Source organism: Carcharodon carcharias, chromosome 20 (assembly GCF_017639515.1).
Source record: "Carcharodon carcharias isolate sCarCar2 chromosome 20, sCarCar2.pri, whole genome shotgun sequence".
NCBI lineage: Eukaryota > Metazoa > Chordata > Chondrichthyes > Lamniformes > Lamnidae > Carcharodon > Carcharodon carcharias.
In genome coordinates, this window is record NC_054486.1 from 10212626 (window position 1) to 10226822 (window position 14197).

The 14197-nt window shown below is 43.5% G+C and overlaps 1 protein-coding gene across 3 annotated transcripts in view; it reads right to left on the reverse strand.

Annotated features, from left to right (window-relative positions):
* The window catches only part of fmn1 (formin 1), a 377136-nt gene that overhangs the window by 218004 nt on the left and 144935 nt on the right, over positions 1–14197 (reverse strand). For all 3 annotated transcript variants that reach the window (XM_041214614.1, XM_041214615.1, XM_041214617.1), the window contains one exon: positions 229–1142. In XM_041214614.1, the coding sequence (XP_041070548.1) occupies positions 229–1142 (914 nt within the window). The remainder of the gene's footprint in view (positions 1–228; positions 1143–14197) is intronic.

Consider the following 14197-nt stretch of genomic DNA (forward strand, 5'->3'; position numbering starts at 1 on the left):
TTTCATGGATTAGATTCTACAACAGGAGGGTAGCCTGCACTGCCAGATATTGAAGAGAACAATTTATCTTTTCCATTTTTAAATGATTCACAATCATGTGGTATTGAGTATATTTAGCAAATTCAAGTTATTTCATTGTAAATGTAACCCTAATTTGTTATATGCATAGAACACCCAGACATAAACAGAAATATGCATGCTGGCACAATTAACATTTATTTACAATACCTGGAATCTTTTATCTGGATTCGTGTCCAATATAAAGGCTTCATTGGACGGCGTGGTTCTATTATAGGTTTCCGTGCAAGTCTCTCCGTGGTCAAACTGAAATTAGGAAGAGGTGAATTTCCAGCAAGTCCAAATGGTGGGGGTGGAGGTGGAGGTGGAGGCCCACAGCCTGGCAGAGGTGGCGGAGGTGGAGGTCCAGAGCCTGGTAGAGGAGGCGGAGGTGGAGGTCCAGAGCCTGGTAGAGGAGGCGGAGGTGGAGGTCCACAGCCTGGTAGAGGAGGTGGAGGTGGAGGCCCACAGCCTGGTAGAGGAGGCGGAGGTGGAGGCCCACAGCTTGGCAGAGGTGGAGGTTCAAAGCCTGGCAGAGGAGGCGGAGGTGGAGGTCCAGAGCTTGGTAGAGGAGGTGGAGGTGGAGGTTCAAAGCCTGGCAGAGGAGGCGGAGGTGGAGGTCCAGAGCTTGGGAGAGGTGTCGCAGAACATAGAGACTGGTCTGAAAGTGGCAGCGATAAAGAAGGAGGTGGAACAGGCTGAGATTCCAACTCTTGGGAAGTTGAGGTTGGCGAGGATGATGAAGTTTCCTCCCGAACAGTGTGTAGAAGTTGAGTTGACTGACCATTCAAGTTCAAGGATGCAAGGTTCAGCTTTCCTGGGATACTCAGGTTGCTTTTGGCTAATTTGTCATCACCTTGATTCAACTGGATGAATGTTTCTCTGTCAGTTTGAATGCAAACATTGCGAAAAGTTTTTGGCACAAGTTCATCTGCAGTGGATACAGCAATGTCTCTTGTTTCAGATTTACCTTCCTTTCTTTTAATTTCCAATTTACTTTTCAGCTGTGCAGCAGTTTCTTCAAGTTTAGCTATTGCTTCAGCATGTTCCCCACGGATATGGAAGAGTTTCAACTCAGAATCATGCTGTTGAGAAACAGTATACAAATTAACATTAATTAAATACACGTAACCAAGCATATAATTATTTTTTTTTTGTCCTTTAGAGATTTGCTACTTACAGTTTTACAAGCATTTTCACGTTTTTATTTTAAGTTTTTCATTTTTGTAACTGAATTGACCCAATAAGGCTACATTGAGGGCAAGACAAAGGTTCTACTCAGTGTGGTGACCCTGAACTAGCTTCCTAGGACAGAGCAATAATTAAATGCAAGATGAACTCCTGGTGGTACTGATGCTACACTGAGAACTCCTACAGATGCTAAGATATGAGCCAAATGCTGCAGTAGTTCAGCCAATGTAGCACTGGAATTGGAGAGGCGGTATTAACAAAAATAGAAACAGTACCAGAGATAGTTTTGTTACAAAAAATCAAGAAAAGGCTTTCGCTCCACTGAAGAATCTTCAAGATCAGGTAAAGGGGGGGGGAAAAAAAGTGAAAGAGTTGGCAATCTCTCTAATGCTCTGTCCGTCGTCTATCAGCAGGTTCCCTTCCAGTGCCCCCTCATGTACCACCATCTACATCCTGCCAGTAGACATGCTAGGAGGCTCTTCAATCAAATGGTAGAGAAACCAGCTGCTTTCTCTGACCACTCCCACCATCACTCAAATACAGCAGGGTGATTCAGGGTCAAGCTAGCGAGTTTCCTGCTGGAAAAAGGCGGTTGAAGAAAACTTGGGACTGCAGTCAGCATTTTGGGAGTGAAGATGTAGTGGCAGACCGCACTGCCCCATTTTTCTTCTTCCTCCACCTGTGATACTACCCAATTATAAATGATTGTAGTGCAATAAAATCTCGGCCTACACATTTCGCCACATGTGTCGGGCTTGCTTCCTTCCATCTTGCAATTTGGCTCTCAGCTTCTGACCCACTTCTCACTGTGTTTAAGGTAGTTTGCCCAGACAGTGGCTAAATGATGGACTTAGTGAGGTACATGTCATCTTCACGTTTTAATGATGCCACCAGATACTTAAAATGCGGCAGGGGCTCTGTAGGTCTCTCGTTGGGTTGCCAGCCAAATCTCCAGGAAAGTGGCATACACCCAGTTGTGCTGCATTGTCATCCTTTTTGGAATATTCTTCACCATGTTACAAGCAGCAGGATTTCTGTCTTGCCCTCAGGGATCAAATGAGGAGCAGGTGTTCAATCCAGGGACTGCAACTTGCCAAGAAAATAACACCCACTCCTGCTCTTTGGCCAGGATATGACACTGTGTGCTGGTATGCTAAGCGAATGGAGGTGTACAGGTCTCCGCTAGGGCCTATAGGCTGCTGAGATCCAATACAATCGGCCTGCATTCTTGTATAGCTCAAAAGTATTTTTCCCCACACCCAGCTCAGTCCCCTTTGTCGGGGACCAATAAGATGGTTGCCTAGGTGGTGCTTGAACCATCAGGTAACCCTGCTAATGACGTACGCTCTCATTAACCCCACAAGCTCCAGTAAGAGCCGCATTGTTGAGCATCAGGGATATGCACCTTTGCACAAACCTGCAAGACTTATCCCTGGAGGATAGCGTCGGATGTGTCCCCCTGATTAACAGCTGGGATCAGGACATAAGGAACAGGGTGTTGCAGCTTAGCCGATTCCCATATACTTGATTATAAGACATGATCCATATATCCAGTTATATTGGAATACTAAAGCAATACCGTAATTTGTAGCAGAGCACCACAAATTTTGTTTTGTTCAATTTGCAACTACGTTACTGTTTAAGAAGAGAAAGCAAGAGAGAAAAGGAAATAAAGGTAGTAAGAAGGTGGGAAGCGATTTAAAACTTAATAGGTAGGATTTTTCGATGGCGGGAGCTGCTGCCCATCACTCGAAGAGTCGGTGGTGAACGCATCCCCACCGATACCGGCTGCCCTGTGGCCATTAAATGCTCCGAGAAGTGTTAAATGGCTGGGGATGGGACTTGCGCCCCCCTCAATCAGGCAGAAGTCCGGCCTCACCGGGAGCTGTCAAACGGTCTGATTGGGCCGTCAGCTCTGCAGTCCCAGCAGCGCCAGTGCCAGGACTGGGACTACAAGCAGCAGTCTCCAGAGTCTAAGTCCCGGGAGCCCAGGTTCAGGTAAGTGTGGGGGAAGGGGCATGAGGCCCGGGGCGGGGGGGAGATCTTGATGAAGAGGCAAGGGGTGGCAGGGAGCACCCGTGGGGGCAGACCTTGGGGGGGGGGGGGGGAGAGCACCGATGTGGAAAGGGGACCATTGAGGAAGGTGCTGCACCCCCTCTCCACCCAAGGCCTGAACAGGGTGATCTTCTGGGCTTCCCCCTGTTAATGTTGGGCTTCCCCCTGTTAATGTTGAATTTGGGCTACAATAGAATACGTGTTTTAAGTAGGTGATGAAGCACAAGCTGTCCCCACTTGGGAAGGTTTCAGGAATCATTGCACCAGTATATAAACCCAGTGCACTCTGGGTATCGGGGGGGGGGTGGGTGTTGGTGGGGGGGGACTGAGAGAGTCTGTGACTTTACTTTGCTGTCTTGGAAATAAACCTGTTTTAAGGTGCCGGCTGGCTTCAGACCCATTCGCCCTCAACTCCCACCTGCTGCTGAACCCCTCCTGCCAGTCTCAAAATTGAGGTTAGGCGGGAAGTAGCTGTTAAATGGCCGATAATTGGGATGAAGGTGGGCAGGCTGCCCTAGGCCTTGTTTGCCCCATGTAAAATTGGAAACGGTATGGGGGTGAGAAGTGAGAAGGATGCCGGGGGAACTTTATGGGCTGCCCAAGCTGGCAGGGCGATTGTAATGTTTTCCCTCAGAATCATAAGCAAATTGCAACATTATAAAATATTAATCTGTGATTACAGAGTTCAAAAATGTATAAGAGAACTTGCTGACCTGCCAACATGGAACCCTGCACATTCCACTAACTGATTTGGGCAAAACTAAACCTAACTCCATGAAAATTAATTCTGTAAAATTGAGAATGGGAGCTTCCTCTGTACTTAGTGAACCTTTCTGCATTTGCTAATGAGATCTAGTTCAGCTGACTACGGTGACTGAACTTGAGCAAATTAACTACACCAACCTCAAGTATGAAATGGGAACAGCATTCCAGCTGACAGAAAGTAATCGTTTTAACTTACGCTAGAATTGTAAGACAGTGAAATGAAATAGGCAGACAAATGGAGAATGAGCGACATGAAACTCAGAAGGAAATGGAACTGGGTGCAAAAGGATTTGAGAATTACTCAGAGGTAATGAAGTTTGTTTTTTTTTTATTTGTTCATGGGATGTGGGTGTCACTGGCAAGGCCAGCATTTATTGCCCATCCCTCGTTCAGAGGGCATTTAACCAGACCAGGTAAGGATGTGTTTTTACAGCAATCAGCAATGGCTTTATGGTCATCATCAGACTTTTAATTCCAGATTTTTCATTGAATACAAATTTTACCATCCACTGTGGTGGGATTTGAACCCAGGGCATTACCCTAGGTCACTAGCCCAGGGACAATACCACTATGCCACCACTTTCCCCTAAATCAAAGAGATGAGATTTTAGATATCAGTTTGGCATTTACTATATGGAAAACTTTTAATTATTGCTAGCAAATCTCCTTAGGCCCTGTTCAAGACAAAGCAGTTGGTTTTAAAATAGGAACAGTACTATGCCACCTAATGCGTAATCATGGGACATACAGCATTGAGTGTTCAGGAAGCAAGTCATGTATAACTGGGTGAGCAATACCGCTGATAGCAGGAGCAATTGTTGTAAGTTGTATGTTCAGTAGGTCTTACAAAGAGGCTCTGAGTCTTATATGGTTGAATGTTAAGTGCGTATTGATCACACATAGCTATGTACATATATACAGGGTATAACCCAAGCTACAAGCTAACTCCATGCTTGCTTCTACACTGGTCTCTGTCCAGTCAACAACTCAGGTCATGTGACTCTTTACATCGCACTGTGGGCAGTGCAGTTTCCAAGTCCCACATTCACCCTTGCTATTCCAGATACCCTATACTACAGCAATGTGTCAACTTACTGCACTCCTGGTGACAAAGCCAGTCGAGCTGTCTATAAAATTCCTTAACCATTCCACGAACCCACCTGACCACGCAACTCAGATTATTTCTAGAGGTGGGAGACACTGAAATGCAGAGCTACACTTACCATGGAGTGCAGAGAAGTAGTGATAGGGCCTTGAGTTCAATATAAGAGTGCCACTAATTTATCCCTCATTAAATCAAAAGGGCAGGAGAGTGGGATTAATTGAATAGCTCTACAAAACAGTTAGCACAGGCATGAAAGAACCAATGGCTTCCTTTAGTGCTTTGTCATTCTATTGATTACATGAATCTATTCTGTATTTTGTTAGAACTGTATCATATCTACAAGAACTCATATTTGCTTTTAAAATTTGGAAGAGCATTGCATTATTTGGAAACTTGGGAGCTGGCCTGGATTTTTATTTCAAAAAAAAGGTCATAATTTCATCTTGGACAAGAGCAAGCTTGCTTTTTCCAAGAAATTACATGACATCAGCTAAATGACCAGCATGGCAATTGTGGTGGAGAGCTATTTGTTTATTTCAACTGCAATCACTTTAATTGATGGAAGAAAAACTGTTTTAAAGCCAAAGGCTTGGTGATTACTGGAAATCACCTGACGGAGGAGCTTTATGTTTTGAACTTGTTGTTTTGAACTTAGCTGAGAATTAACTGAGAAGCTTCCCATCCCAATCTCTCCTTGCCTTGCTTTATACAGTGTGGTTAACAGTATCCACTTGGAATCCTCATCTCAGGGAACTGTCTGTATTTGGAAACCTGACAGGTTGAGACAAGAAGGATTGATCCGGCTCTATTTTCCTCCTTGCTGGAGCTCCGTTGGTGAGAACCTCCAGAAGCCTACTAGGAATAGCGATCACCCTTGCACAAGGGAGCACCAGACTGACAGCATCTAAACCCTGTGAACTTTATCATTTTCATAAAGTTTTTTTCTTCAACCACCCATCGCTGCAGAGACCCTATTTGTTTGTGGCTTGCCTGTGTGTGTGCTGGGAAATTTTAAAAGGGATAGACAGTTACACTTCCAGATTACAAATTGTGTGTTAACCAGTTCTTGCAACTTGTTTCAAAAAAGAAGTTTCATTTTAAAAGAAATCAATTATTCTGAGTTTATTGAAAGAAGCCTGGTTAAAGTCTCTTTTATTCTGGGTCTATTGGTAGTGAAGGTAAATAATTGGCCATTTTGGTAAGTGAATTAAATACTTATACTAATGGTACAACATATAGACTAATGGGGCTAGATAAACTGCTTACTCCTCCCATCCCAATCATAACAATTTGTTCAAGAAGTAATTAACATTACCACTCTATCTAATTATTTGGGAAAGAGCACTGTAAAATCAGGATACATGTTTTAATTGCAGTGGTAATTTTAATTTACACACCAAAATATAAAGATTTATTTTTCACATTTTGAAATACTGCTGGATTTGAGTTGAACGTGTGTAATTTCAATGCTGTCCACATTGTGGTTTGGCAATCAGGAGTTCACTAAAAGTTGGAAGAATCAGAACCAAAATGCATCTTTTTCAAAACCGAATCCAGTTCACACATAGGCTTCTTCAGTAATCCCCATGACAGAGATTACATCACTGGACGACTTATATTGGATTTTAATTTCAAAGGAAATAAAGAGTTATAAAGTAAAATGATCCTTTACAAGTCTTTTTGGTGATTTGGATAATACTTAAGGAGTGATTTGGGCCATTAGTGAGTTTAATTTAAAAAATATGTGGGACAAGAAAAAGGCAGTGAGCTGTTTTAACGTAATGGTGCACTAACACACTGCACCACTGAGTGGTTGCATGCAGATCTGCGGCCAAGATACAGAAGAAATTGTCAACTTTAGTCTGGCTATGAAGGGGTCCAGCTGTTGAGGTGGCATGAAATTAAACTTCAGGTTGCCTATAGAGGGAAGGGAAAATTAAACTCTCCCTCTGCACTCTTTTTTTTTCAATTTAGTGTTTCATGGGATGTGGATGTCACTGGCAAGGCCAGCGTTTGTTGCCCATCCCTAATTGCCCTTGAGTCGAGTGGATTGCTAGGCCACTTCAAAGGACAGTTAAAAGTTACCCACATTGCTGTGGGTCTGGAGTCACATGTCGGCCAGACTAGGGAAGGACGGCAGATTTCCTTCCCTAAAGGGCATTAGTGAACCAGATGGGGTGTTTTTTTTTTCAAACAATTGATGATAGTTTCATGGTCACCATTGCCAAGAGTAGCTTTATATTCTAGATTTGCTAACTGAATTCAAATTCCACCAGCTGCCATGGTGGCATTTGAACCCCTGTTCCCTGAGCCATTAGTTGGGTCTCTGAATTACTAGCCCAGCGACAATATGCCACCATCTCCCTATGACTATACCCATTCCCTAGATACTGATTCTAAAACATTATTGGCTAGGGTTGCAGGGCAGTTTGCCTGCTTATCATATTGGCCTGCAGGATTAAAAAAAGGACTGAAAATAAACATGATAAGGAAAAAAATATAAGCTAGATAAGATGTATGGCTTCTTTCGGGGGGTCTATTAAATAGGTACAATATTACATTATGAAACAGCAATGTCAGGGTATTTGTAAAGGCAGGAGCAGTGAACTGAAATGATAAAATACTGATTGTTCATTTAATGAATATGCTAATAATCCACTAAGGATCTATCAACCAAGTGGATTTTATGCATCTCATATGGGCAACCAGTTTTGATTTCAGGAAAGTAACATTTTGTGTCTCTGTCACATGAGCAGGGACGTGTTTTTAATTCAAGTGTAAAAATTTTATTTTATTTTTATTTGCTTTAAGAAAGCTCATCCCACCCGTGGATGGGGTTTCCTAAAAAATGCAAAGGCCACTTGGCCTTTTCGCCTGCCCATCAACCATTAGCTTGAACGGACAGTGGAAAATTCAGCTCAATTGTTAACTTAATGGTCTTAATAGGCCTTTTAATTGTTGACGGATGCGCAGCCTGCTGACCGAACTATCTCCAGGGTGCACCTTCATGTCGGCATGCCCGCCGATGTCAACGCGCTTTATATCACGCTTGGACTTGTCGGGCATGCGCCCACTGACCAAGGGAAAAATCCTGCCCGAGGGCATACTAAGGCTCTGAGAGGAAGTGGAAACTTGTATGGCGGCTTTTAAGAACAAGTTGGAATGGATGAAGTTTGCCAAAAGCAGGGCTGGGCAATTAGTGAGTTAGTACTGAACATACTGCAAGATTGAGGTAATTGTCAGGTATAAGTCACAGGGGGTTCATGTGAGATTTTGGGGGCACTTTTAAAGCATGGCCTTAGTCCTCAGGTCACACAGACATTAGCATCCAAAGAGGAGGGCGTTGGAAGAAGGTAGAAGAGCACATTATCTCACTGAAACCAACCTACAAACAGCTGTAAATGTAATGTAGCAAAAGGAGAGGCTAGGTACCTATGGGAGGAAACCCCAGGAGATCATCTCAGATGTTGTGTGAAGGGAGGTAACAGTGGCACTGGCTGCCGCCTCTCTCATCTCCAGGACTGTGGATTACCACCAAAGATGGTTCAATGATTCAATGAGGGTAGCAGGTACTTCTTTACTCAGAGAGCAACGAAATGTGGAACTTGCTACTGCATGGAATGGTTGCGGCAAAAAGGATAGCTGCATTTTGGAAGCTAAGTAAGTGGATGAGGGAGGAAAGAATAGAAGGATATGTTGATAGGGTGACATGAAGTAAATAGGGTAGAAGAGGGCTCGTGTGAACATAACACTGGCAGAGAGTCATTGGGCCAAATGGACTGTTTCTCTGCTGGAAATGAATGACCACTTGAGAGACCACTGGCCATGAAGCAGGATCCCAACAAGGTATCTATGCCGTTGGGGGAAAAAAAAGAGGAAAGGAGAGGATATTGGCAGAAAAGATGGAGGTCACTTGCACTACAACTAGGAAAGCATTATTTCACTATATCTTTACAAGTTTCTTAAAATACTTCATTTTTCTTTTGTACTCTGAAATCCATTTTCTGTTGCTGACTTTTACAGAGATTGTAAAATCTTACCCTGTGGTAAATGTAATACTCTCTTATACCACAGCATAGCCTCTGCTGAAAACCAGGACTATCGCAAGGGCTTTGCAAAGATTCCAAAATGATATACTGACCAATGATTTACAAACAACTTACGTTGTAAAACATACAGTACAAGACCTGCTTACCTAGGTGGTAACCTGCAGAGAAAACTACCTACCCTTTGTAGAAATGACCCAATTAGCCAAAGATCAGGTGGGTATGGAAAGGATTTCGCAATCTACTCCAATAAGGAGGGAGGACAAAAATCTCACAAAAGGCATAAGACCAAGGAAAACATCACTACTAAACCCAAGCTTGTTCTGTCCTGACATTCACATTTGCAGCACTGGACACTTATCAGGAGTAGGAAGCTGGTCAACTTTTCTCTTCCTTAATCTAGGGACAATGGCGGGGTAAAAGCAAAATACTGAGGATGCTGGAAATCTGAAACAAGAAATGCTGGAAAAGCTCAGCAGGTCTAACAGCGCCTGTGGAGTGAAAAACAGATTTAACGTTTCGAGTCCGTCTGACTGAAGAATGCATGCGGGCTCGAAACGTTAACTCTATTTTTCTCTCCACAGAAGCTGTTAGGCTTGCTGACTTTTACCAACATTTTCTGACAATGGAGGGGTAATCAGGGTAGATGGTGGCATGACTGTAATGTCACTGGGCTACGAATCCAGAGGCCCCGGCTAAAGCTCTGGGGGCATGAGTTCAAATTCCACCACAGCCGATTGTGGAAAATAAATTCAACTAATAAATCTGGAGTTGAAAGAAAGCCTCAGTAATTATGGCCATGATGACTATCAGTGATTGTTGTAAAAACCTATCTAGTTCACCAGTACCCTTTAGGGAAGGTAATACCCTTTAGGGAGGGAATTCTGCCATCCTTACCTGGTCTGGTCTACATGTGACTCCAGCCCTACAGAAATGTGGTTGGCTCTCAACTGCCCTCCGAAATGGCCAAGCAAGCCACTCAATTCAAGGGTAATTAGGGATGGGCAACAAATGCTGGCCCTGCCAGTGATGCCCACATCCCATGAAAAGAATAACGGGGCCAATTATTAGACCTTTCTTGTTGTTTAGCTGAGATCAACTAACTGTAAACAGGGATTGAACCTTGAACTTAACTGATTCAGCCCCATTGAAGGAATGGCATTTACTACATCAAGGAAACACTTTAGATATAAAATTTTATTGGTTTTAAACTTCACTAAGCATTATCCATCCGATTTGATAGGGTTTCATGTGTAAGACTACGATCAGGCAAAGAGTGGGGAAAAAATTGTCGTGAGAGGGAATTCAAATAATATTCTAGCATTTCCCACGAATTATCCTAAAAATATTGTCATGGTTTTAAATGTTTACAGTAAGTCGAATTGTTGAAGGAGGAAGAAAAGGGATGAATTTTCCCAATCACGCAGAGATGGGGTTTGGAGGCAGAAGAACTGGAGCAAAATTAGACAATTCAGCACTGGTGCAGCTCTGAGCAATCTTGCCGGAGTCAGGGTCTGACCGGCAATAGTTACCCACTCGGCAGCAGACGGTGACTAATTAGGCTCCAGTAGTGACTAATTAGGCCTACATTGGGTCAAATTGATGATGCTGCTGGGATCTTTCTGGTGCAGCATCACCAAGGCCAAAGCTCCATAGTTGCCTAGAGGCGGCCTCCCAGGAAGGATCAGCTCCTTTAAACCACCCTCACCCCCTCCCCCCACTCCCAAACGCCCAGAGCCGTGGGTATCACAGGGTCACAGCTGTAACCAGTGGCCATCCTGTGGAGGGGCTCCCCCTCGAAAATGATGACCTGACAACTCAGCTGTATACAGCCCAAAATTGAGGGCAATGCCAGGATCGTGCAACACCATTCAACCCAAGTTATCAATACAAACTTTAATAATTGTGCCATTAGAACCAAAGTAGTGTAATCATGATAAATAACAAATTATCAATTAGGCTGGTTTACATACATTAATTAAACAGCATCTAGAAATGAATGTCCTACTTTGTAACTAAAACCTGTACAGCAAATAATCCTGAAATTTGAAAAGGGATAGAAGCCTCATCATTGAACTATCTTTTTGGAATAAAGCATTGTACAAACTGCAGCTCAAGTAAAATCTGCCTTTGCATATTATGCAAACAAAAAGAATCTTGTTTTAATTCCATGCAGTTACTTATGATGGTACTGCTTTGTGTTAATACATTTTCCATGTTCAATAATACACATTGGTTTGTAGGTTATGCTGCTAGGAATGAGTCCTTGCAATTCAGTGTCAGGGGAATACATGGGGGGGGCGGGGGGGCGTGTGTGTGTGTGTGTGTGTGTGTGTGTGTGTGTGTGTGTGTGTGTGTGTGTGTGTGTGTGTGTGTGTGTGGGATGGCGTGATGGAGGAGTGTGTGTGTGTGTGTGTGTGTGTGTGTGTGTGTGTTTTTAGTCATAGGTATAGGCTAATTGGGATTATGGTTTACTAAGTTCTGTAAAGACAGTTAATCTTTTGGCCATACTACTTTACATATTTTTTTAATCCTTTCCCCTAGTTTTCATTCTTTTTCTCTCAACTCCTGGACTCAGTGCCTCATTCTCAGATATAGTTCCCATAAATCATGTAATTGGCTACTCATCGTGTAAGAATCTTGACAACGAATATCAACAAACTTGATTATTGTGGGGGGCGTGCTGTGCCAATCTCAACCATCTCATTTGGCATCCAAAAAAATCTACACTTCCGGCACAGGTCATGGAAGCTAATTGTAGTGTCCCTACTGCCACCTAGCTGAGATCAGGGAACTCAGCACCTTGAAGCCAGCACCTTCCCAGTCTGAACGGCTTAGTACCATGCTGTACAATGCTTTTTTCCACCATCTATCAGAAAAGCCATTGCTCTTTTAAAGACTTACCAATAAAATTAATCTGCAGACACCAGCAAGCAATTTCTGCAGAAAGTTGAGCAATAAAAATGGGTAAGAAAGGAAGGAGGAAGCTTTACTGACTGCTCCATGGAGGTAAACATTTGAAGATGGTAAGTAGAATTTTGAATAATTCTCACCACCAACTGACTTTACCACAGTGCCTTCCCAAATCCTGTTATCTACTCTGGAAAGGAAGAAACGTCCTTAGTATTTGCTACTCCACAGTAGGACGAGGTGCTGTTGCTTTATAAGCATTATTGCCTCGTATTTTGTATCTTGCTCCGAGGTGGAAAGAACAACCTCAATGGCCAACAAGAGAGAAAACCAGCAAGTTTACAAAGGCAAGTCACAATGAAAAATGGTTACCAATGCAAATGTAAAATCATCATTTCAGCCGCAACGTTGATCATAAACCACATTTTTTAAAGCAAGCAATGTACTTGAGTACAAGGTATTGTAAAGTTGAACATTAATTCAAAGGGGGAAATAGTCAATAGACCTGAAAACAGGCATTGGAACCATGAGGTAAAATTAACTGCGTCCTTTGCTTCAGATGCAGCAGCACAGTAACAGTAAGAGCAAAATACTGCGGATGCTAGAAATATGAAATAGAAACAGAAAATGCTGGAAAAAACTCGGCAAGTCTGACAGCATCTGTGGAGAGAAAGACAGAGTTAACGTTTCGAATCCGTATGACTCTTCTTCAGAGCTAAAGGGAACTTTTTGCTGCCTGCTAACTTGCATGATTGCTCTGTACAGCCAGCATTAAACATTGAGTGCCTGCACATTTCAGTAAAAGGCCAAAGTTGGTGTGCAACCAGCCCCACTTAAAGCTAGCCTGCGCTACGTAAAGCCAGCCTGTACTTCTTTAAGGGGAGCTACATCCTGGTTGGAGCAGGTAGAAGAGTGAATAGTGCAACCGGTCAGAAAGCAGGCTCCAAAGTTCACTGACACTGCACTGAACACAATGTTAGAGGAGGTAGAAAGGAGGAAAGGTGTCACCTGATCACAGGTGGCTGGGAGGCCCTCCAGTTAAACTCTCGGAAGGTATACAGCCATGGTCAATACCAGGAGTCAAGTCATGATGAGCTGTGTGCAGTGGTACAAAGAATTCAATGGCTTCACCTGAGTGGTCAAGGCTAATAATGTTTAAATGCAATAACCTACCAACTGCACCGGTGACCTCACGCACTACTCAGTTCACCATAACCCTGTCTCTTTCTTACCAACAATCTCTATTACTCAAACCCAGCATTCATAGCTTCACCTCACCCGCACACACACACACTACTACAGCTGAAACAAAAACAGAATTACCTGGAAAAACTCAGCAGGTCTGGCAGCATCGGCGGAGAAGAAAAGAGTTGACGTTTCGAGTCCTCATGACCCTTCGACAGAACTTGAGTTCGAGTCCAGGAAAGAGCTGAAATATAAGCTGGTTTAAGGTGTGTGTGTGGGGGGCGGAGAGATAGAGAGACAGAGAGGTGGAGGGGGTTGGTGTGGTTGTAGGGACAAACAAGCAGTGATAGAAGCAGATCATCAAAAGATGTCAACGAAAGCGGGTTTTAGTAAACACCTTGTCAAACACTAGGAGAGAAATGGAAAGCAATGAAGGTGAACAAGGCAACAGAAAGATCCGGAAATCTTGTCGCAGAGAGGAACAGAACTTCTTCAAGGAGGTAGGCATTTCTTGAAGAGCAGTGGCAGTCAATTAAACACAGAGATAAAAACAAAAAAACTGCGGATGCTGGAAATCCAAAACAAAAACAGAATTACCTGGAAAAACTCAGCAGGTCTACTACAGCTGCAAGTCTCATACTCACATCTCACAGCTTGCACACACTGCCACCTATTCAACCATGGCAGCATCATCACCCAAGCACATTCCACCACACTCACTGATACACTTCTGTCTCTCTTGCTGGACAAGTTGGTGCATGGCCGGAGGCAGCAGAAGCTGACCAGTATGGTACAGGGATGGCTGCGTTTCCTTATCCCAGTGGAACAGGCTGTGGTCACCATCATCAGAAAGTGGTCATCACCGAGGCCATGGTCAGTGGCA